The 27,673-nt window shown below is 37.1% G+C and overlaps 2 protein-coding genes across 2 annotated transcripts; both read right to left on the reverse strand.

The window, feature by feature from the left end:
• On the reverse strand, positions 1–3,100 carry si:ch211-196f5.2 (uncharacterized protein LOC556372 homolog). Its single transcript, XM_056254163.1, has 3 exons — positions 2,586–3,100; positions 2,265–2,497; positions 1–387 (listed from the first exon to the last, which is right to left on the reverse strand). Exons 1-3 carry the CDS (start codon positions 2,897–2,899, stop codon positions 275–277), a joined length of 660 nt encoding a protein of 219 aa, XP_056110138.1. The 5' UTR covers positions 2,900–3,100; the 3' UTR covers positions 1–274.
• A 2,692-nt stretch (positions 3,101–5,792) lies between these two features.
• On the reverse strand, positions 5,793–27,076 carry rec8b (REC8 meiotic recombination protein b). Its single transcript, XM_056254160.1, has 18 exons — positions 26,880–27,076; positions 26,471–26,539; positions 26,186–26,328; positions 22,131–22,206; positions 21,870–21,990; positions 21,587–21,644; positions 21,427–21,494; positions 21,038–21,119; positions 15,145–15,226; positions 13,384–13,540; positions 13,052–13,192; positions 11,404–11,476; positions 8,608–8,765; positions 7,213–7,261; positions 6,772–6,847; positions 6,489–6,605; positions 6,299–6,405; positions 5,793–6,212 (listed from the first exon to the last, which is right to left on the reverse strand). Exons 1-18 carry the CDS (start codon positions 26,933–26,935, stop codon positions 6,136–6,138), a joined length of 1,710 nt encoding a protein of 569 aa, XP_056110135.1. The 5' UTR covers positions 26,936–27,076; the 3' UTR covers positions 5,793–6,135.
• Positions 27,077–27,673: the final 597 nt, after the last annotated feature.

Genomic DNA, 27,673 nt, shown 5'->3' on the forward strand with positions numbered 1-27,673 from the left:
TAGGTAAAGCAGTCACTGATGAAATGTATGCTGATTATTCTAAAATACAAAAATAGCAAGAGATTGAAACCTTTTTTAGTAGAATATTACCCACACAACTTTAGTTAAACAGCCACCTAATATAAATAAAATGCAGAATCCTTCACTTGCAGCATAGCACATCAAATTTAGACTCTTGCACAAGTTTAAAACGTCCAGAACCTGAATTGGGAATAGTCTTCTGTGTCGTGTAAGGTGTTAGATTGCTTTAGCCTAGCTGTCAAACGCCTTCCAATCACTCCTCGCTTGGCAAGTCTCGTTTTTCTTCTGTCTTCTGCCATTTGGGCTTGGACTGTGACACTGTGTCCGAGGCCAGAGTCATTTCCACCGGCTCGAGTTCATTTTCCGCTGGGAGGGGGGAGGGGAGACACAAGAATATTCATTGCCATGTTTATACGGTGGGTTATTTTTATGTGCATCAGACGAATTCTACACACAAACCCAGAAGAATTTGAGGTTGGGGAATAGGTATGTCGAGGGAGAAAGCGAATATCAATCGCTCTACAAACACGCAGGAGAGTGTGCTGAGCGTGCGAATACCAAACACACTTGCTCAGCAGCCACGAGCGTTATGTTAGCTCACCTCACTGATCTGCAGATGTCATCTGTTAGCTAACCGTCAGGAATGAAGCGTTCTATTACTGCAAGCCCTGACACTGCAGCCTAATGGAAACCGACGGACTGAAAAAATGCTGATGAAATTCACTTCAGCTGGATTGTAGTAATACTAGTTGTAATTAAGTGGAGATGAAGGATTTTTGTTCAATAGAAGTCGGCAATAACAATATACAATCTGTTTGGTTGCATTTAACATGGCTCCTCTTTCTTGACTGCAGTGTTAATAATGATTTTTGGGTGCATGTTGCTGATTTCATGTGTGCCGGAAGCCTATTACTTAAAGTCATTTCTTAGAAAAATTTACTTAGTGAAACTATTACCCACTTGCCAGAACAAATCAATCTGTGCAGCAAAATGCCATTGGAGAAACCATCATCTTAATGAGATTTCAACTGAAACACTGCTGTAAAGTACAGCAACCTTACTGAAGCTTTTTTAGTATTTTATACTATTATGTATATTATTATACTAAGGGTACATTTATACAAATTATTGTATTAGCTTTTATTTTTTAAATATATTTTTTTTAATTTTAGTTATTTTAATTTAAAAATATAATTTTATTAGGTGCTTTTGTCATTTTATTGATTCTTTTATTTTTTTTGTATATAACCTATTTTAGTTAGTTGATGATTTTCATGTGTTTTTTCGCCAAGTTTTTTTTATTTCATATTTATTTTCGGTAACTAACACCATTGCTTTACTGAATATGAAGTTCAATGAACTTTAGAAATCTATTCAGAACACGTTAAGCTGCATTTTTTTCCCAAAAATTTTTTCCCAAATCTGTTGCGGTGCGTGCAGTCCTACGTCACCGGACTAATTATAATGTATAAAGTTTTATCGTTACAGCATATTTATTCAGGTGCAATGTTTATACATTTTATACATTTTTATTTCATTTTTAGTTAGTTATTTTGGTACATCAAGTAAAGTTAAACAATGCAAGTGAGAAGTGTTGTTTTGGCAACTTGCTGATGAAATTAAGTTATCTTTTTCAGATTTTATCTCAAGTAAAGAAATGTTTTTTTTTTATGGTTTTAGGGGCTGTTTATTATATGACACCATTTTCAACTAAAACTGAAACATTTTTTTATGCATTTTGGCTCTTCATTTACACGACAATAGTGTTTTGGGGGCCTGAAAATGCAAACTTTTGAAAACAAAGTGCAAGTTTTTGAAAACGATAGCATTATCATCTCCATGTAAACTACAAAAACGCTAGTTAGTGAAAACGGTGACATCATGTGCATACATGTTACTTGTTCAGTCTATAGGCGCGTAGCATTTCTTTACAAAGTGACAATGCCAACCACTGGCCTGGCAGCATAATACAGCGTTTTAGACATTTTCGCGAATCCATTTGAATGGGGATAATTTTGACAACGCTGTCATCTTTACCCGAAAATCATAGAGAAAAACTTTATTTTATTAAATAAATAATACGCTTTTAATACGCCGTTGACTTGTAAATGTACCCTTAGTTTTAGTTAATTATAATTACCCTGCCTGGGAATATTAACTTGATCCTCTCCTTTGAGCCAACAAAAGTGTAAAATGAAATGATGTTTGCCAGTTAAAACTGGTTTAGCTCCTTCATGTCTCACCTGGTTGTGTGTGTCTCCACGGGAGGATGTCCACCCCGCTTCTGCAGAAGGAGCGGTCGGTGTGGGACTCGGTGCTGTAGAGAACCTCCTGACTCTGACGTTCTCCGGGATGCTGCGCTTTCACACGAACCTCCAGAACGATCACTTCCTTCTCCTTCTTCAGCTTCCCTGACTTCCCCTTCACCCGTGTGCGCTTAGTGTCCACCCACACCACGCGCTCCTTCACCGCTGATCTGGGTACACATAGAGAAATCAAGATATTAACAGAATATTTCACCCAAAATTAAATAGATACAACTGCATCTGTAAATTTAAACTCACTCTTCAATGCCGAGGTCAGCAAGTGTAGTGTTCAGGAATGGAAAAGCCTGGTCAGGGTTCAGAACTTCAATGGGCAGATGCACACACATGGGCACCGTCCAGTCCAGCTCGGCTCGCACCGTTTTGTCATTGGTGGGGGAGTCTAAGGGGCCGTCACCATTCACCTGCTTCTCCCAGTGCTGGACCCCATGCTGAACCTCTGGATTTTTTTCTTGGCCTGCCAGCTTGCCACTGGTGTCTTTAACTGGCAGCTGTGGCTCCTCTTTGTTTTCTTTCCTTTCGTCGATGATGATCATTGAGTTGATTCCTTTCATTCCTCTGTGGTTGAAATGGTAACCCTGATCTCCTCAAATCAGCTGATTTTCCAAATTTGAGATCCAATAAAACCTGATGTAGACGAGTCTTCCCAGGTGCTTCTCTCTCTGCCGTTGGGTTGAGAATGCGTGACGCTCTGAGAACACTGAAGTCCAGTGGAGATTTAAACGGTCTGTGTGAATGTGTGTAATGTGGCGCTGACGTGTGAGCTTTATTAGTCTGTCATAGGCTGACAAATTACAGTATGGAGAGTTGTTTATATTATTAAATCATCTTTCCCCTTCCCAATGCGTGTGTGTGCGCTACTTAAGTACTCTGTGAACAAACTAACTAGCATCTAACTAGCTCTACATAAGTGGAGTGTGTAAAATGGGAGCTTTGGCCAAAAATGCACCTGCACGTTGAAACAAAATCTAGTAATAAAGTGAAAATTAAAATAAATGAAAAGTGTCGATTTCAGGCGACATTAAATTTAAATCTGATCATGTTGCATCATACTTTTTACGCGTTTTATAGCGTTGGGCACTATAACCAATCACACACGACTCTGTTGAGCTTACGAATGCAATGGCCAATCAGAGGCGCTGATTAGTGTCCGCTGATCAGCGCACAAGCTAAATTTTGACTGAATCCTACACTCTCGCAAACACTCATAAACTGAAACATAAGCAGATTTGGTGATTCCGCTCTTGAGAGCATTAAAACTAATATAAATAGGTTTCGATCAATGCATTTTTTCAGCGTTAAGCAGTGTAGCCAATCACAAACATATGATAATTTCACGCCAATCAGACGTGTTTAAGTTAGAATCCCCTTACCCTCTGCATTATATTTTGCACCAGATATTACAAATTTACTAAATTAAGTCACTGCTATGTTAGGAAGCTTGTTTAATGGCACAGCAATTTATATGTAAATATGTCAATGTTTTCACAGTTCTTTTAACAACAAACAGGTACTAAATGCTGGAGAATCATTCTTTTAAGTTGATCTTATGGAAGGTGATCTTATGGAATTGAAAAAGTAATTAACATAACAAAAGTGATCCTAACACAACTACATTCTAAGCATGCAGTGCAGTTGTGTATTCCTGTCTGACAGGTGATTACTAGAACTGAGCGATTTACTGTGTCCTTACAGCAAAGTGCCACATTTGAATGCCTTGAGAAAACATGTCACCTCATAACTCTGCATGTTCATGATCGTGTGGCACGCATCACAGGAATGAACAGCCTATGAACTTCTGTCCTTTTTTCCCCTTCAGTAATAGGCCTACAAGTTGATCAGCATACTCAACATTCAAGTATGCTGTGCTCACTAAGTGCTACAATAGTATATACTGCCCTAAATTTAACTTCATTGTCTAGTCAATGAGAATTTTACACTCTTTTACGTAAATTATGTTTATCTTCTGACTTGTGATGTCATATTCTTAATGTCTGTATAGTCACTTGTTAATGTAAACATCTGATTGGGGTTCCCTTGACCATGTGCAGGCCAGATATGAAATATTTCCCCTCAGCCCTTTTGAAATTCAGAGCATCTGTGCTATGGGGTGGGATAGCGGTTGCCTGAGGACAGTGTGAAGTCGTTGTTGACCGTTCATAGTTTTTCCGTGACTCTTCATCTGTATGCTAACTACTGCTTTACCATATAAGTCTGGTCTGCATACGTCAATCTTCGCATTTCATAATCCGCGCAACAGAAAGGTTGGCATGGGTTTTGCTGTGCCCAGTGGGCTGCCGGTTTTCGGTCTGTCGTTGTTTCTGGCTGGTGTTACATTTGTGAGAACTGCTTCATGACTCTAGTTTAACAGTGTGAGGTCAGGCAGGCATGAGATCATGAACTGTATGAGATCACTGTCAACAAAGGGATTTCTGCTGGGAGGGTTAATGGATTCACTGGTCCTGCACTGCCCCCTGTGGACGAAGGGGTAATTGAATTTCACTTCCCCTACACTAGTTTAAAGCCTATTTTTTAGTCTATGGTTTAAGTCATCATGTAATGGAAATTCACCCTATTTTGTAAATGCTTGCTATTAAACCATTTGTATTTTTTTTACCTCAGTTTTAATCTTCCAAAGTTTTCGCATTTAAATCTTCCTCCATCCAGTGGGTCAACAACAGTTGGATAGAATCAAGTATGTCACGAAAGAAAAGATCTGTTTGCTACTTCAGTATGATGATTTTTATTGACTTTCGGTGTGGTGAAGTTGTTTAAATCACATGGGCTTTAAAACTAAGTACACACTAGGTAGGCCTGGACTACTTATGATTATATTATTGACTTGAATGCACTGACATTATTGGATGAGAACCGAACTGAGCTGGATGATGACATCGCCGTTTTCTCCAGAGCCACTTTATAGATGAATTGAACTCATTCCATAATTGATGAACCTTACAGTTATTGAAGTGATTTCAACTTATTGACTATTGCTTTACAGCAGAATTGAATTCTGTTTGCATCATTGAATCATTATTTTCCCGTTATCCCTGTAAAGCTGCTTTGAAACAATCTGTATTGTATAAAGCTCTCTCTCTCTCTCTATATATATATATAAAGGTGACAGTTATTGAACCAAACTGAACCATAAAGGTGACTTGACTATATTAATAGGTCTGTAAGAATATTTTGTATGTGACAGATGAATCAACGTAGAACATAATTTGACAGCTGACAACAAATGCTTATATTTTTATAACAGCAAATATTCAAACAATAATTTTAGTCCCTTTTTTTATATATAAATTTATTATATTGAAATTAGCATTGAGACAAATTCTATAAAAACCTTTCAACATATTTCTTCCATAACTTGAGAACAGCTAAAAACTTCAGAAGCCTATTACAAACCATTTCCTAAGTGATTAAAAAGATTAAAAGTTATAACAAGTTATATACAGTATATATACAAATGAAAACATTAAACGTCATAAAGTTCAAAACATCATAAAAATTCATTAAAAAAATATCTAAAAAGAACACTTTATCGCTCTAAGACCATGCAACTGCTATGCGAGATTATTTACATTAAAATAATAATTACAGTAACCAATTATTCATAATCATCAAATATTATGTACAAGTTTTTCTGTACTGTTCTTTGTTATGAATACAAAAACTAGCCTCTGAACTGGCTTAATATATTTCAGCATAACATCGTGCTCAGTTAAACCAATCTAACAGCTTCAACTTTCTTGAGAGCATGTATGTTTGCACATGGTGTGTGTGTTCAACGGTTCATGGTAATGGTGATGACTCCAAACGGTTCAGTCTGATGTACACTTAACTTCAGACCACCGAGCACCTCTGTAGAACAAACAGATCACATGTCACACACATACATACTGAGAGACAGTAAAAAGCAAACACCAACAGGATGTCTCGTGTCTTACCCAGTAGTTTGTAGAACAGATGAGCTGTAGTGCTGCGCTCGGCCTCTGGAGGCAGCAGTGAGTGAAAGGAGACCTTCTCAAAGCGCTTGATGAAGCCAATGATCAGTCTGTATGACAGAGAGAACGACTGAAAAAAACCCTGATCATACACACACAAAGACATGTTCATCTACTAAGCGCCTCTTCGAACCTGAGCAGGTCAGCGGTGGTGATGTCACTCATCTCGGGCTCCGTCTCTCCCTGTGGCAGTTCAACATGTTCCTCTAATATCACCTCCATAGACACAGGAGCCTCTTCTATAGGAGACCTGCACACATAATGTTTATTTCACAGGATTTCATGCACCAACAGTTCTTTTTGTCTGTACCGCATGACGTACAACTGCAGTCCTGAATATGATGCATGTTCTGACATTTAGTGTTTATTAACTGTCTATTTTTATGCATTTTGTTTTTCCTTTTGCAATTTCTCACCATCTGTTGGTGGGAGTGATGTGGTCACTCTGAGACTTGTCTCCTTTAGACACATCCAGCAGCACGTCAGAACCAGCTGGACAAACACACACACACACATTCTGGATTTTAATGTCTGTCCATAGACAATGATTTTTATACTGTATAAACTGTATATTTTCTCCACCAACCCTAATCCTACCCCTAAACACAACCCCCACAGAAAACTTTCTGCATTTTACATTTTCAATAAACAAACATAATTTCTTCATAGGGACCAACAACAACAAAAAAAGTAAAAAAAAAAATCATATTTAACTTTTTCTTGTGGGGCTATTTGGTACCCGACTGTGGTTTGAGCATAGAGGCTAAAGTCAAGCAAAAAGTGCTTTGACACTGTCTTATACATTTCACTGAAATCGCATTGATTTTATTATGATAAGGGGAGCATTTGTTTGTCACCTGAGAGCTCAGACAGAAGCAGAGCCGCCTCACCAGACTCCCTGACCACCTAAACATGCACACACAGAAACACACAGAAAGGAAAGCGAGTTAGAGACAATCTTGTGAAAAAGTACACTTTAGCATACTATTAAATACAGCATTAATTATGGAAATAATGTACTTTAAAAAAGTATTCTTAAGTGCAGACTGAATGTAATGTTTTCGGACACTTGAATACTTAAATTGTATTTTATTAAATGCAGATAGCTGAACCTCAGATTTTGTTACCCACACAAGTAGGACTTATGCAATGTTATCTTTTATTTTTTATAAATATGTCTACTTTGAAATATGGTTAAAGTGTACTGTCGAATGTACTGAGAAGTATTTTTTGGTAAACTACGGAAACTTGTATGTCATGCATTTAAATACATTTGTTACACATTTGTTATGATGATGTTGCAATTCAGTACATTTCAAATATATTAACTTTAAATGTAATATTGAATAACACAGTTAATATTATAACAAATCAAGTACTTTACATGCGCTTTAAAGTGAAACTTTTAATTAGACATTATTACAAAGTGCTCTTTTTAAAAGTGTACTTCAGTGTGTTAAGAAACAAAGTCATGAAAGTGGCCTTTTATTTCATATTTATTTTTGTGTCATTTAAAAAAATGATACTTTTGAGGTTTGGAGTACGCTATAGGTGTCTTTTAGTACACTTAAGTGGCATTTTCTTTTTATTAATATAATATCAATACAAGTTTTAAAAAATATACTTTTAAGAGTTGAAGTTCACAACAAGAGCACATTCAATAAAATTAAGTGCACTCCTTTTTTTTAAGTGGTTAGCATAAACTCAATGGACCCTATTTACTTGGTTAGCGCACATGACTAGTCTTGTGGTAAACAATTCATCTGTCCAAGTTAATCCACAATTTTTTTTTGTCTTCGCCATCTTTAATCAAAATCTGAAAATGTACTTCCCATCAGGAATGGCCTTCCGTCTCTGATGACGTCAGTTTGACGGCTTGGCAAGCAGAATGAAACGCCTACTTTTCTAAATCCAATCATTTCCCAGCCAGAAAACAAGCCACGTCCTCTATTTTTCTCATTCAACTTCCGGTTAATGTAGTGTTTAAAAGGATAGTTAACCCAAAAAGGTTCTGTCATCTTTTATCGTTCTGTCATACATTTTCATTTCTCACATGAGTAAAAGATAATGAGATTCTCCTTTTTGTTTGAACTAACCCTTTAAACATCAATAGTGTGCATGCTTATAAAATGTGTGTGCATGCTTATAAAATGTGTGTGCCTGAAAATAACCTCGAACTCTCATTTGAAATGATTCATAAATCAAGTCTCTGACTCCGACATGACCAGATAAGCAACCTATGACTTCTTCACCTCTCTGCTAGACTCCCGACTCCTCTCCGTCCCTCTTTCTTTCTCCTTGTCCAACTGCTCACCCTCCTCCTGCGCCTGCCGTTTCCTGCGGGGACGGGGGAGGGTGGAAGAAACGCTGGAGGATTTCCATAGTTTCTGGAGATCAGGGTGGATGAGCACTGCAATGCAAGGTCGATCGTTATAAGAGTGGAGTGTATTAGTGTCCACGTCAACTAGGGTTGCCAACTTCCGAAAAGAAAAATGCGGGACATATTACTATATTTTGGCGATTTCGGTTTTGTTGACGGGGTGGGGGGGGTTTTGGGTGGTCTCTCGCATGGCAAAGTCTCTCGCTCTCTCCCTCTCTCTCTGCGCTACATGGTTTGGCGCTGACGCACATACAGCTATGTTCTGTCTCGCATGCGCAGCTCTAGATTCTAGGAGATTTGAACTAATTTACGGGTCGTGTTGCTGTTGTATCAGTCAGATCAGTGTAGCACTCAATAATCGGGACAAGAGGGGTCCCGATCGGGACAAATAAATTAGGCCCAAAAATCGGGACGTCCCGGCTAATTCGGGACAGTTGGCAACCCTAACGTCAACACACAATATGTGACCCTGGATCACAAAACAAGTCACAAGTCGCACGGGTATATTTGTGGCAATAGCCGACAATACATTGTATGGGTCAAAATTATCGATTTTTCTTTATGCCAAAAATCATTAGGGTATTAAGTAAAGATCGTGTTGCATGAAGATATTTTGTACATTTCCTACCGTAAATATATAAAACATTTATTTTTGTGAGTGAAAGCAGCACAAGCGCAAACATAAATGGACAACTTTAAAGGTGATTTTCTCAATGTTTCGATTTTTTGGCACCCCCAGATTGCAGATGTTCAATAGTTGTATCTCGGCCAAATATGTTTCTATTTATATATTTGCAATATATCCAAATATATATCCTAACAAACCATACATCAATGGAAAGCTTATTTATTCAGCTTTCAGGTGATGTATAGATATAAAACTTTTTAAAAAATGCACCCAAGTGACTGGTTTTGTGGTCCAGGGTCACATATCGTTCTGTTTATTCTAAGCATGCGCTGCGGTTATGTCGCATGCCGCTTTAAATGCTCCAGCTTTTTAAAACAGGATGGATTCTGATTGGCTGTCAATGTTTTTATCTGAAAAAAATTCTGAAAGTGATTCCAACGATGTCGTTTCTCTGTGCCGTTATCAGTATAGTTGTGGTGTGGACTAGATGGTTTGAAATAGTTACTTCGAACTACACTCACCGGCCACTTTATTAGGTACCCCATGCTAGTAACGGGTTGGACCCCCTTTTGCCTTCAGAACTGCCTCAATTCTTCGTGGCATAGATTCAACAAGGTGCTGGAAGCATTCCTCAGGGAGTTTGGTCCATATTGACATGATGGCATCACACAGTTGCCGCAGATTTGTCGGCTGCACATCCATGATGCGAATCTCCCGTTCCACCACATCCCAAAGATGCTCTATTGGGTTGAGATCTGGTGACTGTGGAGGCCATTTTAGTACAGTGAACTCATTGTCATGTTCAAGAAACCAATTTGAAATGATTAGAGCTTTGTGACATGGTGGAAGTAGCCATCAGAGGATGGGTACATGGTGGCCATAAAGGGATGGACATGGTCAGAAACAATGCTCAGGTAGGCCGTGGCATTTAAACGATGCCCAATTGGCACTAAGGGGCCTAAAGTGTGCCAGGAAAACATCCCCCACACCATTACACCACCACCACCAGCCTGCACAGTGGTAACAAGGCATGATGGTTCCATGTTCTCATTCTGTTTACGCCAAATTCTGACTCTAACATCTGAATGTCTCAACAGAAATCGAGACTCATCAGACCAGGCAACATTTTTCCAGTCTTCAACTGTTCAATTTTGGTGAGCTCTTGCAAATTGTAGCCTCTTTTTCCTATTTGTAGTGGAGATGAGTGGTACCCGGTGGAGTCTTCTGCTGTTGTAGCCCATCCGCCTCAAGGTTGTGCGTGTTGTGGCTTCACAAATGCTTTGCTGCATACCTCGGTTGTAACGAGTGGTTATTTCAGTCACTGTTGCCCTTCTATCAGCTCGAACCAGTCTGGCCATTCTCCTCTGACCTCTGGCATCAACAAGGCATTTCCGCCCACAGAACTGCCGCTCACTGGATGTTTTTTCTTTTTCGGACCATTCTCTGTAAACCCTAGAGATGGTTGTGCGTGAAAATCCCAGTAGATTAGCAGTTTCTGAAATACTCAGACCAGCCCTTCTGGCACCAACAATCATGCCACGTTCAAAGTCACTCAAATCAACTTTCTTCCCCATACTGATGCTCGGTTTGAACTGCAGGAGATTGTCTTGACCATGTCTACATGCCAAAATGCACTGAGTTGCCGCCATGTGATTGGCTGCTTAGAAATTAAGTGTTAACGAGCAGTTGGACAGGTGTACCTAATAAAGTGGCCGGTGAGTGTATATCTTTATCGTTACAGTTATCGTCCTTGATGTGATCGGGCCTTAAGGTGCTTCCTGGCTCCTTATAAAACTGCTGAGCCTTTTGATGGTCCAATGGTTTCATTATTGAGATCTATTAAACTGTCCAGTGTGAGATAAAGGAGCTGATGCAGTAGTTTCTCTGTTTAGTTGATAAGTATTTGTGCTGTATAAGTGTTGGAATTTAAAAAAAAAGTGTTTTCTAGAGCTGTTGATGACTTTATGCACAATGATATTAAAACAAGTTTGTATATGAGCAAGCATATCATTTATGAGAGGTACTGGTGTTATAACGTACTGTTACACGGTGTGCTGAGCAGAACTGATGCTGATGCCTTCCGAGAGGCAGAAATACTTAAGAGTACATCAGACTAAGGAAAAAAGAGAAAGAAAAAGAGACAGATGGACAGAAAGAGAATCATATTAGCAAGGGTTGGGGGGGAAATAGATTCACCACCAAAGTAGATGCACTGCAAACATAGATGCCATTTTTTTCAAAAGATCTATAATTTTTTTTAAATATTACATATAATTAAAATATTACATTGACTACCGTTTAAAAGTTTGGGGTCAGTAAGATTTAAAAAAAACAAATGAATAGTTGTATTCAGCAAGGATGCATTATTAAGACCAATGTTAAGCAGCACAACTGTTTTCAACATTGATCATATCAGCATATTAGAATGATTTCTGAAGGATCATGTGACTGAAGACTGGAGTAATGATGCTGAAAATTCAGCTTTGTCATCTAAGGAATAAATTACATTTTGAAATATATGAAAATAGAAAACAGTTATAAAAGTTTTTCACAATATTACCTTTTTTTTACAGTTTTTTGTTTAAATAAATGCAGCATTGGTGAGCATAAGAGACTTTCAGAAATGATTAAAAAAAAAATCAAATTCAAAAACTTCAAACTTTTGAAATATTTTATTTTTTATTAATCTTTTAAACTGTGTTTAATTTAATGTATTTAAATTATTTTGGAATTAACTAAATTAAGGTAAGGAAAACATAAATATTTATGTTATTTTATATTATTTCTATATTTCTTTAAAGTTCAATAGAGTCAAACGACAGGCATCAAAATAGACATAAAATATCGTTTATATTGTTTTCAGACAATTTTTATAAAAAAATAATATTACCAAAGGTTGCCAAAATATAATTTCTATAAGAACATGTTTTAGTAAGGCTTTTATAAGGAATCCAAAGAGCCACTTTAAAGGGATACTCCACCGTTACTAAGACGAGTTGATACATACCTCTCTCGTCTCAGTGCGTGAACTCAATCGCTCTGGCGCGCGAGACACTTTGATAGCACTTAACTAGCCCAGTTCATTCATTAGGATCCAACCAGAGAAGCGACCAAACACCTCCACGTTTTCAGAGAAGCCACCTCCACCCTCTCCGGAGTGATGATATTACTGCGCCGAGTCGAAGTGCTCCCAAGCACTTGCTATGGTATTCCGCCATACATTACAGTTATCCACTTTACACGCTTAGAAAAGCGCAATGTTTTATTTTGTGTCACCATTCTTGGTCGAGTTACACTACTCGTGTAATTGTATTTAAATAGGGAAAACCTGGAGGTGTTTGGTCGCTTCTCTGTTTGGATCCTAATGAATGAACTGGGCTAAGCTAAGTGCTATCAAAGTTTCGCCGCAAGACAGAGCGATTGAGTGCACGCACTGAGACGAGAGAGGTATGTATCAACTCATCTGAGTTGAGGGAATAACATAGTTTAATATGAAAAAACGGTGGAGTATCCCTTTAACTCTTTAAAGATCTGCACCTATATGCTGTTACTGAAAAATTAAGATGCATCAAGAATCGTTTCTGTAATCACACCACGGCTCCCTCAAACTCCATCAAATTAAATCCTGACTTGCCTAAAGATTTCTGGCACTACTGATTAGATTAGTTATCTTTCACAAAGTTCCCACCAGAGATTGGGTTTCAATCAGAGGGTTGTTGATTTGTTGTCGCATTGCATCCTGGGTAATCTGTGTGTTTTGGTCGGCGAAGATCAGTTGCCGTTTGCGACTTCGCCTCTTTGGATGCACAGATTGCTCAACTGAGAGTTTCTGAAAAAGAGGGACAAAACCAGAGGAAAAATGAAAGAGTGAGAGGTTTTTAAACACATTGTTGTGGACTCAGCCCAATGTAACTGTTCTTTGCTACAAAGCTTTTGCGTTCACGCTTCAGAACACATATGGATTATGTAACACTAGAGCATAATGGGCAAGGTAATGCGGACATGGTTTCACACACAAACCTCACTGGAGCGCTCCATCTCGACGTCTCTCTCACTGGCCTCAGTGGTTGGTGGCATGGTGATGGGGGGAGGAGTCATCTCCAGAGCGACCCGATCTAAGGTGACCTCCGTAAGACGCCCATTCCTCTCATCCACGATGCACTCACTGTTCTTCAGTCTGCAAACAACGAGAACGCCATTCAACTCTACTGGCCAGTTCAGGCAAACCTTATGGGCTCCATTAAACTGTGCAGTCAAGGGATTCTTTATTTTTTTTATCTAGTTCAAGGACATTTGGCCCAACAACTGTCATTGTCTGTCCAAACTGATGTTTATCAGTTTAGAACTAGATAGAAAACACCCAACAGCTTTGTTCAGACAGGCAGCGAAAAACTGATTTTTGGTGAAAGAAAAACATGAAACACATGTAAATATATTTTTGATGAAGCACAACGAAAACCACATTCACATGTAGTTTCAAATCGGATGATTTTAATAAGTGAATAAGTGGATGGTTTCAGACACAACTTGTGCATTCATCTGTAAACTACAGTAATGCCTCCAAGCTTATGTTGTCATTTCCACAATGACACTCAGTTGTTGTAGAAACTCTTGGTGTGTTGTGCTGAAGCTTAAAGGACAACTCCGGCGCAAAATGAACCTCGGGTGTAATAACACATTGGTACAGACTAAATCGTTCTCTGAGATTTGTTTTCATGATAATCGAATATAAAGAGTTTTATCTCTAAAAACAGTTTAGCTTATAACGCTAGTATATTGGGCATCGAGTAAGCAAAAAGAGATCGCTAGTTAATACCATTAACAAGGCTCAAATTAGCCCCACACTAACACGGCAGCATAATGAGTGTCCTTACATGCAAACCGAAGCATTGAGAACTTTGTAAGTGTATAGACAGTTTAATAAGAAGATACTTTACACAGACAGTACAGTTAGCGCATACAGACAGGAGCCATCTTGGAAAAAAGTCTCGATCAATCGAACCACGAACACGGTGATACGAACAGTACGTGAAGATATTGAAGATAAGATAAATTATATTTATTTTTTTATTTTCTCTGTTGCGTTCAGTGCTTCTCTTATGCGCTCAGTGCTTTCTTCCGGAAACAACGGACCATATGAGATTCCAAGTCACAGTTCAGCTCACGTATCACCGTGTTCGTGGTTTGACTGATCGAGACTGTTTTCCAAGATGGGTCCTGTCTGTATGCGCTAACTGTACTGTCTGTGTAAAGTATCTTCTTATTAAACTGTCTATACACTTACAAAGTTCTCAATGCTTCGATTTGCATGTAAGGACACTCATTATGCTGCCGTGTTAGTGTGGGGCTAATTTGAGCCTTGTTAGTGGTATTAACTAGCGATCTCTTTTTGCTTACTCGATGCCCAATATACTAGCGTTATAAGCTAAACTGTTTTTAGAGATAAAACTCTTTACATTCGATTATCATGAAAACAAATCTCAGGGAACGATTTAGTCTGTACCAATGTGTTATTACACCCGAGGTTCATTTTGCACCGGAGTTGTCCTTTAAGCCATTACCATTACGTAGAAATAACAAATATTGACTACATTGTCTGAACAAGCAGGTCTTGCTTAATTTCAGTGCAGACAGTCAGTCCTAAAGACACAAAGATCAGAATTGGGTGCAGTGTGACTAACCAAATTTGAATCAACAGCAGTATTTCCATCTTAAGGAACAGCAGTATTTCCTTCATCCATTTCATCTTTATGTCCTTCATCTCATCTTTATGCTACTCACTGTTCTATAGAGACCATAGCAGGATCCATATATCCTGATTTCTCCCCTTCTGTCACCCTCTCTCTCTCCTTATCTTCATCATCTGAGGAAGCATAGAGGAAAACATGTGACTTTTAGACTCAATAAAATAAAAACGAGTTTTTAGCTGGCAATTACAGTCAACTAACTAAGTAATCATGTTACGAATGGGCCCAGACAGTATCTTTTTGGCATTTTCTGTGCTGAGTTTTAGGGTAAATCTGCAGAACAAATATATTTCTAATAGACTACTATTCAAATCTTTTGGGTCAGTAGGATTTTCTTTTTAAAGAAATTATTACTTTTATTCAGCAAGGATGCATTAAATTGATCAAAAGTAAATCTCTACAAAAATATTAAGCAGCACAACTTGAGTAATGGCTGCTGATTCAGCTTTGCATCACAGGAATATATTACATTTTAAAATATATTAAAATGGAAAACTACGGAGCCCCTAAAGGGACCTTTGCAAAAATAAAAATATACAGACTTTCACATGCTCACGAGAAACGTTCGCGTGCACACGAGAAAACAATCGCGATATTTTCTCCTGAGCACGAGAAAGCCTGTATATTTTTATTTTTGCAAAGGTCCCTTTAGTGGCTTCGTAGAAAACGGTTATTTTAAAATGTAATAATAATCTTACAGACCCAAAACTTTTGAATGATAGTTCATGCTAAATATATGTTGTAACTTAACTTGCTTTAATACAGGGTTCCTGCACACTTTTGAAAGTCAAATTTAAGGCTTTTTAAGACCTTTTTAAGACCTGAAGAAATCAAAATTAATACCATACATTAGGGCTGTGCAGTATTGACAAAAAAATATCTTGATATTTTCAACGTTTTGTTGATAATAATTAGATGATATTTTACTGATTGTGTTTTTGTACTGGTGCCATGGCTGGTTTAGGTCTGTGGTTGACAGCTGACTCACGAAGATATTCATATTTTTCATATTCTATGCAGTGGTCAGTTCACAGCAGTGACAGAAATTAATATTTTAATTAAGGGGCAATATTTGCCACCTTAAATTGATTTTTTCAGGGGCATTTTCACCTATATATGGAGATTTTTTCTAAACTTATTTAGAGTTATGCATCACCTCTAATGTCAAATACTATCATTCAAATTAAATTATACAGTAATTATACAATAATACTTAATTATATTATAATCATACAGTACCACTGTTACCAGTCAAATTAAATCATTCAATCAAAAATCCATCTTTGCAGTGCAGAGGTGACAGAAGCGGCATCAGAAGTGGCATTAATATATTTACACTCCATTTACAACTGCATAAATAAAGCTATGAGATATATATTTTTAAATCAATATTCAATATTTAAATATGAAATGATTTCTAATTTTAACATTTTATTTAAAGGGTACTTTAAATATGAAACCGCAGCGGCAAATCACTGTCTTAATAAGTGAGTTGAGGGAGTCAATCAACCGATTCGTTCAAACGGCTGATTCATTCGGGAAAGAAGCAAGTGATTCGTTCAAAACGCGGATTTCAGTCAAGAAATCATCGCTGTCGGTTGCATTGAGACTCTGCTACGGTTTCATTTTGAAATTATAGTCGGCGAAATAAAGGGAAAACAAACAATATTGACAATATTGTGTCTAAAAAGTAACTCAATGTTAACTTATTGTTAATTTAACTGTTGTACAACATAAATATCACACTTGGAATTGTGCACGGGAAAACGGCACTCTTTCTGATGTGATATTCTAATATAAGAACATAATATGATATGAATAATATAAGACAAAAACTAATTTGGGGACATGATTACACAATGATTACAATATCATAATAGACAATACACATCGCACACCATACGCACATAAAGAATGAACTTACAACTGAACTGACATTTACGACCTTTCTTCTCTTTCTCTCCTCTCGCGTGCAGGAGACAGTTATGCTGCCGCGACTCGCGAGTGACGCGAAATGTCACGTGAACTAGCAAATCCACAAAGATAGAATAATAAATAAATAAAAATACGTACGCTAATTAGATAGTTTTAATTTGGAAATCTTTTAGATATGTCTAAATCAAAGTGTCATCTAAAATTTAAGACCTTTCATAAGTAAAAATAAGACTTTATAAGACTTTTTATGGCCTTAAATTTTAAAAATCTAATTTAAGACTTTTTAAGACTTTTTAAGGATCCGCGGGAACCCTGTAATAAATATGTATTTTAAATTCAAAATATATTTCATTTAAACATCCAAATGCCTTAATATATTACAAAATGTACACCAAGGAGCAAGAAAATAGTATATTTTGGGTTAGGAATATATTTAGATAAAAAAAAAATAAAAAAAAGTAAAATGTTACATGTAGTATATGTTGCAATTTATATGGGTAATATATTTTCATATATATATATTTCCCAATATTGCAATGGATGTAGGTGAAGGTACAATGTGTAATATTTAATAAAATGTAGTTCAAAGCGTTCTGCAGACTTCAGTGGGCAGTAATGATGCGCGGATCACGATGGACGCTGCGTATAATCCGAGGGTCAAGCGGGCCAAGTAATAAAAAATAACATTCCAATTTAAATGGGGGTGGGTCGCGGGTGGATGAGAGATAAATCATTAATGTTGCTTTTGATAAAGACATGGAACTCTCTTTTTACGGTAGAATGTAACGAACGTGTGTCACTCCTTTACTTTTGTTTTCAAAAACAATAAATATCTCTTCAGGGAAATACAATCAAGGAAAACATATGCCTAGAGGTCCTCCTAGCGCTCATTATATAAAACACAAAAGAAAAAAAATATTGCTTAATAACTTAACAGCTTTAACTAAAAATACAGAAATTATTCTGATGAGTGTTTTTCAACATAATGATGGCACTAATTTGCAGACTCATTAAACTACGCAGTTGCAGGTTTTAATGAGCAATGGAAGCATTTTACTGAAATAGTTAAAGGGATAGTTCACTTTGAAATTAATTTTTGATATGTTTTAGCTTACCTCCAGTGCATCCAAGATGTAGGTGTCTTTGTTTCCACAGTATCTTCAATTTTGATAATTTTAGGTAAAACCGTTGTTGTCTGTCAGTCATACAATGGAGGTGAAGGGGGTCCTCCTCAAAGAGCAGTCAAAATTAAACATTATTTAATGACTCGTAAATGTAAGTACACATTGATGCCCTAAGACACGAAACGAGTGGTTTTTGTGAGAAAACGAACAGTATTTATATTGTTTTTACCTCTTGTAACCACAGCCATGCCCAAGTTATCCAGTAGCACCTCAATGCAGTACATGAGATCCACGGGGAGGAGTCGGATCAAGATCCAAGGGGTGGAGATGGGTAGGATTAGGGTTGGGTTTAGGGATTAGGGGTGGGTTTAGGGATCAGGGGGCGGAGTTGGGTAGGTTTAGGTGTATGTAAGGTGGGAGGGGTCGGATCTGGATCCGACTCCTCCCCGTGGATTTCATGTTCCGCAGTGAGGACCATCTCAAGTTATCTGAGGGCGCGGACGCTTCCGTGTGTGACGTGTACGCAGACTGGTGCATAGATATATATACCCTAGATGTCGCCTTGGCTAAGGTTTCGTTCCAATGAACTGCCGTCGCCAAGGCGACATCTAGTTTATCTATGCACCAGTCTGCGTACACGTCACACACGGAAGCGTCCGCGCCCTCAGATCACTTGGACGTGGCTGTGTTTACAAGAGGTAAAAACGATATAAATACTGTTCGTTTTCTCACAAAAACCGCTCGTTTCGTGTCTTAGGGCATCAATGTGTACTTACATTTACGAGTCATTAAATAATGTTTAATTTTGACTGCTCTTTGAGGAGGACCCCCTTCACCTCCATTGTATGACTGACAGACAACAACGGTTTTACCTAAAATTATCAAAATTGAAGATACTGTGGAAACAAAGACACCTACATCTTGGATGCACTGGAGGTAAGCTAAAACATATCAAAAATTAATTTCAAAGTGAACTATCCCTTTAACTAGGACGAATCAAGTGCTGGGTATGTGATATGTAATGGCTGTGAAGCGCTGTATGTATATGACAATAAACCAGAGGGAACCGTCTATTGTATATTATAAACTATTGTAAAAATTTATATTCACAAACTTTTACATAATAGTTTAAAAAGTAAAAACTTTTTAAATAAAAAGTCATCAGTTGTAATGTTATTTTTGGAATTCATAAATTGACAAACATCTAAAACTTTGTGAGGAAATAATCCCTTAAAATCTACCTATTAAGTTTTTGTAGTGTTGTGTTATATAGATGCCCATTTTCTCCATATTAGAATTGTTCCACCTAACGCTTTCAGCTCTGTGATTGGTGGTCCTGCTGTGAAATTACAGAGGGCCAAGCCTCCATACCTCTGGATGACAGCATCAACCAACAAGCTAAAGCTTTACTGCTTGAATTGTTTGCTGTGTGGGTAAGTTATTTAAAATCTAATAGGTCACGTGCCAACAGATTTTATTCTGGCCGTCGCTGCAATTTGAGGATAATGAGGATTTCTTACATTTTGTTGTGAACTCTCAAACTCACTGTGCTGATTGCTTGTTACATTTCTTGTCAAAGGTAACTTATGCAGTACTATAGAAGAGGACACGGTAAGCTAGGCTAATTTTAGGCTCAGTTTACTCTTTCCCCAATAAGGGAAGGGGGTGAGAGGGCAAAGGTTCAAGAGTCACGGTTTGCTACTGCAAATGGTTCCAACATTTGCTTGGGCTGAACATATTTATTTTATTGCACGTGTGTGTTCTGGGAAGTTTCAGTGACGGAAACAGTGACTACGTTTACATGCAGCCAATTTTCGGATTATGGTCGGGTTAAGGTCACTATTCGGGTTTCTGAAACATTAGGAATAACCCGTTTACATGCGTGAGCAGAGAGAGTTTCTCCTGTATACATGGAATTGCAATATCCCGATGTAAACGGCGACGTACGGTTAGCGTCAAGACGTACGGACAACCTTACGCACTATGCGTCATTTCCGATTCTTCTTCCTGTATCCAAAGACAACAACAACAGCAGCAGCACGCAGATAATGAATAGTTCGGGGCAGATAGCGATCGCCTTTGTTTGCGCTTTGGTCCTGGTACTGACCTCGCTCCAAAAGTATGCTGTGCTGCGTCTCGCCATGTTTACTTCCGGTATACTGCACGCAGGTTTTTGTATGCGCCGAGAAGTTCCTCTACTCAAAAGACCAAGATTCCTTGCGAATAGAACATGCGCAGAACACAAATCACTATGGGGATATGCCGATGTGCGTTTACATGACCAAAAATTCGGGTTAGAAAAGGGGTACCCCAGGTATCACATCCCGGTTTTTAAAATCCGGGATATGAGCATATTCGGGTTTTTGCCGGTGTTTACATGGCCGTGCGCGACCGGGTTATTGCTAATATCCCGGTTTTGAACGGGTTATTGGCTGCATGTAAACGTAGTCAGTGACAATTTATATTTGAAGGGAGTAAAGCCTGTGTTTAGGCTATTAAGGAAATGTAATTTTGCCAAAGAAGAACTTTTACTTTAAACAAATGTTCATTTAAAAGCAGCCTATTTCAGTGTAATAGAATAGTATCATCACGTTTAACACTGAGAATTTGAGTAATTGTAATGTGACGATCAAGTGCGGGTCGGGTGAGAATATCTAAATCAGAGAAAATCATAGTTTGGGTGGGTTGCGAGTGGATTATTTATTTTTAAATAAATGGATGACGGGTGACGTTAGAGCTGACCCACGCATCTCAAGCAGGCAAAGATTCTGTGTGGCCCTGTGAATGGCTAATAATGACAAATGTTAATTGAGATTAGTATTTATATGTGTCAATCTTTTAGTGCATCCATTTATCTATCAATCTCACCACCAAGATGGAACAGATCCTGCTGTTCCATGAGCATGTCAATCTCATGAGCCGTGGCTTCAGGTAACTCTGCCCCACCAAACTGGAAAATGATCAGAAACATGAGATTGGGAAACAGCATATGAAGTGTGTGGTACAATAAACGCAGATAAAAAGGAATGAATAATAGTTGGGTGCCCATCTGGTGTTATTCGTGACTAAGCCTCATGTGGGTAGATGATCTCATCTAAAACTTCACAAAGAGCCGTATGATTTTTTGTGGGGGCAAATGGTAAAGAAGTGCCGTCATGCATTTGGTTTGGGCAAAGGCTGCGGACACAGACTCAAATATAGATCTCTGTGTGTTTTTTATTGCCAGTATGGAGGAGTGAGATGCAAGTGAAAATCACCTCCGTGCCGAGCACAGGAACCAGCTCTGCATCTTTGATGGTGATTGATTCAGGAGAAGCATTGAGGTCTTGAAAGGGAAAGAGAAGGAAAGATTAGATGAAAACCATAAAGATCAACTCTTTGACCCACATCAGTTCTTGCGATATTTCAAAATCTCACCTTTAGGTAATGTAATTTCCTTTCTGACCGCCAGAGAAGGTGAGGCCTCCATAAATTCCTGTGACAATAAACAATAAATTATTGGCTGAACTGCCTAGAAAAGGTCGAGATTAGACTAATGTGATGTGTTTGCGTTAAATTCACTTTAATGAACTCTACAGTTTGGAAGTGAGTTTTTTTTTAATGTTGCTATTGGATCCAATTCTCTACGATATTCTGGTATTTAGATATAGCTCTAATGAATAATTCATGCAAACCGTATGTATACGCATCAGTTTATCACCTGAGATGACACGTAAGAACTAGGCAGATCACAATCAACCCCCATCACTCCAAAAAACGGTTCCAGTGCCCATTCAGCCTCCTCTAGCTGGAACAGAGAGTCAGCGACATTCAGCACCAACCTAGAGGGAAACACAGTCCCAGAACAGCAACAGTAGTGATATAAACAGCTGTCACGGGTGTATAAAGAATAATATGAACGTCTGTGTCAGAATGAATTACATAAGTGAGACAACATGACAGTGACAACCCTGAATCTGACCTGTCAGTGTCCGGCATGTCAATGTTCAAGTGTCTCTTTGAGCGAAGCAAGCGCTCGATGGTCTGCTGGACCTCCTCTGTGGGGAAATCAAACAGAAAACAATTCACTCCATTTCAATACAATAAAAACACATTGCCGGACAATGTAATGGAATACTATGCCTGCATTCATTTGTTACAAAAGGAAAATGCATTCATGCAAAACATTTAATGTTTTAATTTAAATGTCTATTTATAATGTGTCAAGGTTTCTTGCACCAACGTTTTTATTTAGTTTTTAATTTAGTTGTAATTTTATTTTAAATAACTATTTACCTTGAATAGATTTACCTCTCCGATCCTTGAATAAAATAAAATAAAATATATATAAAAAAATAAAAAAAACTACTATAAATGAACAACAAATACAAATAAATTCAAAATAAACCTAGCTGGTTTTGCTACTGTAACTAAGACTTTTATACTGTATCTAGGTGTAATAATTAGCTAACCTCTGTGTACTGGCATATTTATTATTTATCAGGGTGGTATACTTAACAGAATATTAAATAGGCGATGATTTGTAAATGGCAATGCACTTGTTTTAATATCATAACCCTGATGATTTCTTGCAGCTTATTTTTTATAAATGAATTGGGTTTAACTGATAAGGGAGCTGAAGTTTGTCTAGATAGTGGAAAATATAATCTTCCATACATCACTTTAAGGTCATTTAATATTCAAATGGATTCTGTTTAATTTTCTCCTGCTCATAAATTAAATACCTCCATAGATTAAGCGGTTTGTTCCGGTTGTCCACTTTGAGACACTTCCATATTTAAGGGAGTGCATCTGTTTGCACCTTTACGTACGCACGTCTACTATTCTCTGAAATCTCTGTCATTTTGATGAATGATTTCAGTCTCAGCTTACTTGAATTGTTCCCTTGCTTATCGGTTCCGTTCAAATCTCTAAACGCACTCAATACATGACAATGTGTTTTATAGTTATACTACAGACAGAAGATCTCACAACAGCATTCATCTGTTCCTGAGTGCAAACAGTGTTGGCAGCTGTTTTAAATTTTAATAACTGAAGCAGCCAAATCTCTATTCTGCGGATTCAGCTGATCAATACAAGATAATGTTGTGTGCTATTTGACCATATGGGCTTCCCTCATATGGTCACGTGAAGACAGATCTCAGACTCATTTGGACCAGCTGAGAGCACAAGTGTCACATCAAGTACTTGCATGCATGTTTTGTATTGTTTTGTTGGTCCTGTATTGCACATCCTTTGTGAAAAAGAAGTGTGCTTTATTGTATCGAATGTGCACCTATAGCGTACTTCAAACCTTAAAAGTATAATTTTTAAAAATGACACAAAAATAAATATGAAATAAAAGGCCACTTAAGTGTAAGAGAGTACACTTTCATGACTATGTTTCTTAACATGCTGAAGTACACTTTTTAAAAGTGCACTTTTACATGTCAAATTAATAGTTTTAATCATTGTTTTAACATTTTATTTTGCACGTTATACATGTTAAATGTATTTTGCACGTACGAGGTCAGAAAGAGCAACGGCTCTGGGCCATTCATAAAATGATAACGCTGATGACACATTAACTCAGCACTGTTTACAAATGTCTTCAACATATGGTATAATTTCTGCTAAAAAACGTATTCTTTTGTTTTGGAAGAAAAAGGAAGTTCCAACGATTAAACTATGGTTGACAGAGTTGACTGGTACACTACATTTAGAAAAAATTAGGTGTGCTCTAAAAAATAAGATTTTGTTATTTGAAAAAATTTGGTCACCTTTTATTTATTTTCTGCAAGCTAGTGATTAATGTTTACTATGCCTTCATCACCTGCTTTTACCACTGGATAGCACTTTTAGGTTGAGTTTTTGGGTGGGGTTGGATTTTTTTTTTTTTTTCTAACATATTTGTTAGGATGTAAGTTGTATTTGTTTGTATAGAAAAAAAAAGTGTAGTTACAATGATCTTCTGCTGTAATAGCAAATAAAACAATTTAAACACACAAATGTCTTCAAATTGAAGTGATACCTAAACTAAAGCGCTTCTCCTCTTCTCCTCTGAAGAGATTTGTTAACAACTTTAGAGGTCACTTCCGGTTAATGACATCATCACAGAGTTTACCGGTATTTTGGAACTGATGTGTGAATGGTCTGTCATCGGTAAAAAGCCAGAACGCCGTTGCTTGTGTGAACAGCACATTTTTTAATTTACCGGTAAAGTCGTTCTGGCAATTTTACGGTAATTTACCGGGATTGCTGTGTGAAATTGACTAAAGACAATAGATTTAATTATGAATTTACATAAAAATTTACTTAGGTCTAACTTGGGTGGGTCAAAAAAGAATTCAGCTAAACTGCATCTATAAAAAATTCAAACCGTACCTTTTTATTTAATTGCAAATAAGATGCAATTAAATGTGATGAACTGATTACATTCAGCAGCTCTTTTGGACTACAACGCGATTTTTCAATATCTTAAGAAGTCACAATGTTACTCATTTAAATAATCCCCACCCACGGAATTCGCAAGAGAGTTGGCGAGGCCTGGCTGAGCTGCATTAGAGAAAGACAGTGTTGTTGCTATGTCAAAGAGACACTGTTTTCTGCCAATCACAACACACTGGGCCAGCTAGCCAATCACAGCACAACTTTGTATTTTGGAAGGAGGGGCTTTATCGAAATCGGCGTGTTCGAGCCAAACTGGGGAGAGAGGTGCTGTAATAATGTAAAACATGTGGAAAAATAATGCGTTTCTTGAACAATCAAGCATGAAAACATATTTTAGTACACCGCAAAAACAAAATTAAGACTTCATAAAATTGCACAATAGGACCCCTTTAACAACCGCTTTTGATGATGCACTTGGAAATTTTTCTGATCCTTGACGCGATTGCGGACAGCAATGCAAAGTTGATTCTGCGCTAATTTGATCTAATATTTAATGTTTTTTAAAATGTAGATTTATGTAGCAAATGAGAATCCATAAAATTATTGACTGTATTTTGAGATAAATGTCTTGTTAATGTTTTTCAGTTTTGTTCAAGGTAATTAAAGCAACAGAAGAGGTAATTAAAGCAACAGAAGAATATGTAAAAGTATGGTATTTGGGGTAAAATGCTGTCAGGGCTAAAGGCACAATAATTAACATGATAATAAATATCTGCCTGACTTTTCCATTTGTTGACATGACATGGTTAGATTCAGAATGTAAATATCATATATTAAGTTGGGTGCCCAGCTTAGAGATAATCATCATATTTATGATGAAATCATCATATTTAAAAATAAGATATTAATCATATCATATAGGCCTAATAAAATATCATATTTATTGTTGCTACTGTAAATCTATATTGAATTATTATGGGATCTCATTCAACGCTTTCAGAATCTTTACTTTTTAAAATCAGTTTGTTTCTGTGATGCATGAATATATGAACATATTTTAATGAATTATTAATTAATTAATTAAATGAATATTTATTGAACAAAAATTAATTCTTTCATTTATCAAAATAAACAGAAAATAGTACAAACTTTGCTTAAGTGATTGTTTTGAACAAGTATTAACTTAGACATTATTAAAAACATATTACTATAGCTAAAGTATTTGTGTAAATACTTTGTGCCTTTTGCCCTATGCTGATGAGCCCTTTTACCCCATGTGTGGGTTAAAAGACCCACCTTGCCATTCATTCATAAGATTTTTAAACAAACATACTACTTTTATGATTTATTTTCACACAAAATATGTTACTCCATTCATGTTCAATAAAAAATAAAAATTCTGCAAACATACACTATGGGAGTGGTAAAAAGCAACACCTTTTCCTTAAGGTGTTGTACCATACCCTTTTAAAAGTATACTAACGTGTACTTCTTTTTCACAAGGGATAGTATACTGTTGGTGTATGTTGCTTTGATCAGTTTTAGTACTGCAGTCTTTAAATGGTGTTTTGTAGAATAAATGTTAAGCAAAACTGTACAATCTACACTAGTAGTCAATGTTTCTACAGTGGATGACGACTATCTCACCCAGCAGAAGAGCACACTGGCGATGGTAGACGATGACTACGCCATACTGAAGCTGAGAGGACAGGTAAAGAGAGAAACGGGGCCGGGGAAGACTAGGATGGCTTGGAGGAACCTGGACCATCACGTAATCCACAATGTCCTCACTATAATATATACACAAACACAACGTATAATGATTAACATTTTAAAAAATATGACAAAATAACCTGAAAGAAAGAGCATGATACATTATCACCTCACACTGATATGGTGAATTTTTGAAGAAGAAACAAAGATTTCTCTAACCAAGTGCGCATGACGTTGACCTTGAGGTACTCTCTTCTGGAAATCCTGATGCCTTTAGTGGCTGCCAGCCTGCAAACAAAACAAACAAACGTCAACAAACAAAACTTCAGTCAATGTTTTGACATGATATTCTTGTTCTTAAACGTCCTGTTGACTCAGATTATAGTGTCTCTGTCTAAATATAGGTTCAACTGTACATATTTTATAGTTTATTTTAACTTTACAGAGTTAAGTTTGAGTACATATTTTGTGAGGTTAGCGAGTTTCTAAAAAGTTTTTAAAAGTTTCTAAACGCTAACGTTACCTCAGCGTGGTTAGTTTTTTTAAACTAACATCCAATAAATTAATGTTGGTAGTGTTATTATTATTTATTAAATTCGTAATCGTGTTTATAATAAGGTATACATACCAGATAGTAGAGAAGCAGCCAGTGTGACGCTGAAGCACGTTTGGATAATAAAACATTTTACCTCAGAGTTCGGTTCAGTTCACAAATCTGAACACAATCGATATCTAATTTAAAATCTAATCTGATAACCTTTGGTCACACTTTACTTCAGCCAAAACACGCGGAGATAATGTGAATTTCCTCAGATACGCGCTAAATCCATAACGTTACAGAGATGTTTTTTCTTCAGTTAGTTCTGTGAGGAGTGATTGACAGATGCAACGAAGGCTGCGCCTCAAAGCATAGTGAGCTGCCTACGTAGACATCATCTTGTCGCTGTTCGGGGCTCAAAATGCTGTCTATGTAGGCAGCTCACTAGCTTTTGACACACATCCGATGGTCTGAGGGATTATTAATAATTTTAGACATTTTTAATATTTATGTTACATTAAAGACATAAAATGACTATAACACTCTGATAAAAAAAAACACATTTTACATTTTCTAAACGTATAGTTTAAAAAGGTGACAACAATGACAAAATATTTATTTTTGTGTAAGATTGTCTAATAAATTATGCTACCCTAAATACAATAACACATTTATCACTATGGCCTTGACTGCCCTTGGATTTTGTGGAAAAAAATATATTTATCCTGTCGAAATCTGTCAGTCTGAAGAAAACAGAAATATTTCATTTAGGAACAGTTCATATTTTCCATTAGTCAGACTGTTTGCCCCGCCCATTTAGCGCAAACACTCCGCGCTGACATGTGACAATCCAATCAAAACAGCAGAAAGCCCCGGCAGAATTC

This window comes from Rhinichthys klamathensis, unplaced genomic scaffold (genome assembly GCF_029890125.1).
Source record: "Rhinichthys klamathensis goyatoka isolate OS25496 unplaced genomic scaffold, OSU_Roscu_1.1 h1tg000110l_1, whole genome shotgun sequence".
NCBI lineage: Eukaryota > Metazoa > Chordata > Actinopteri > Cypriniformes > Leuciscidae > Rhinichthys > Rhinichthys klamathensis.

Excerpts from the sequence above, each read along its gene's own strand:
- si:ch211-196f5.2 (XM_056254163.1), bottom strand. The coding sequence starts at position 2,899 with ATGAAAGGAATCAACTCAATGATCATCATCGACGAAAGGAAAGAAAAC. Across the intron at positions 2,498-2,585 it reads GCTGACCTCGGCATTGAAGA|ATCAGCGGTGAAGGAGCGCG; the intron begins GTGAGTTTAAAT and ends ATGTGTACCCAG. Across the intron at positions 388-2,264 it reads GTGGAGACACACACAACCAG|CGGAAAATGAACTCGAGCCG; the intron begins GTGAGACATGAA and ends CCCCCCTCCCAG.
- rec8b (XM_056254160.1), bottom strand. The coding sequence starts at position 26,935 with ATGTTTTATTATCCAAACGTGCTTCAGCGTCACACTGGCTGCTTCTCT. Across the intron at positions 15,227-21,037 it reads GGATCTGTTCCATCTTGGTG|ATGATGAAGATAAGGAGAGA; the intron begins GTGAGATTGATA and ends ATGCTTCCTCAG. Across the intron at positions 7,262-8,607 it reads GTCGGGAGTCTAGCAGAGAG|GTGGTCAGGGAGTCTGGTGA; the intron begins GTGAAGAAGTCA and ends GTGCATGTTTAG.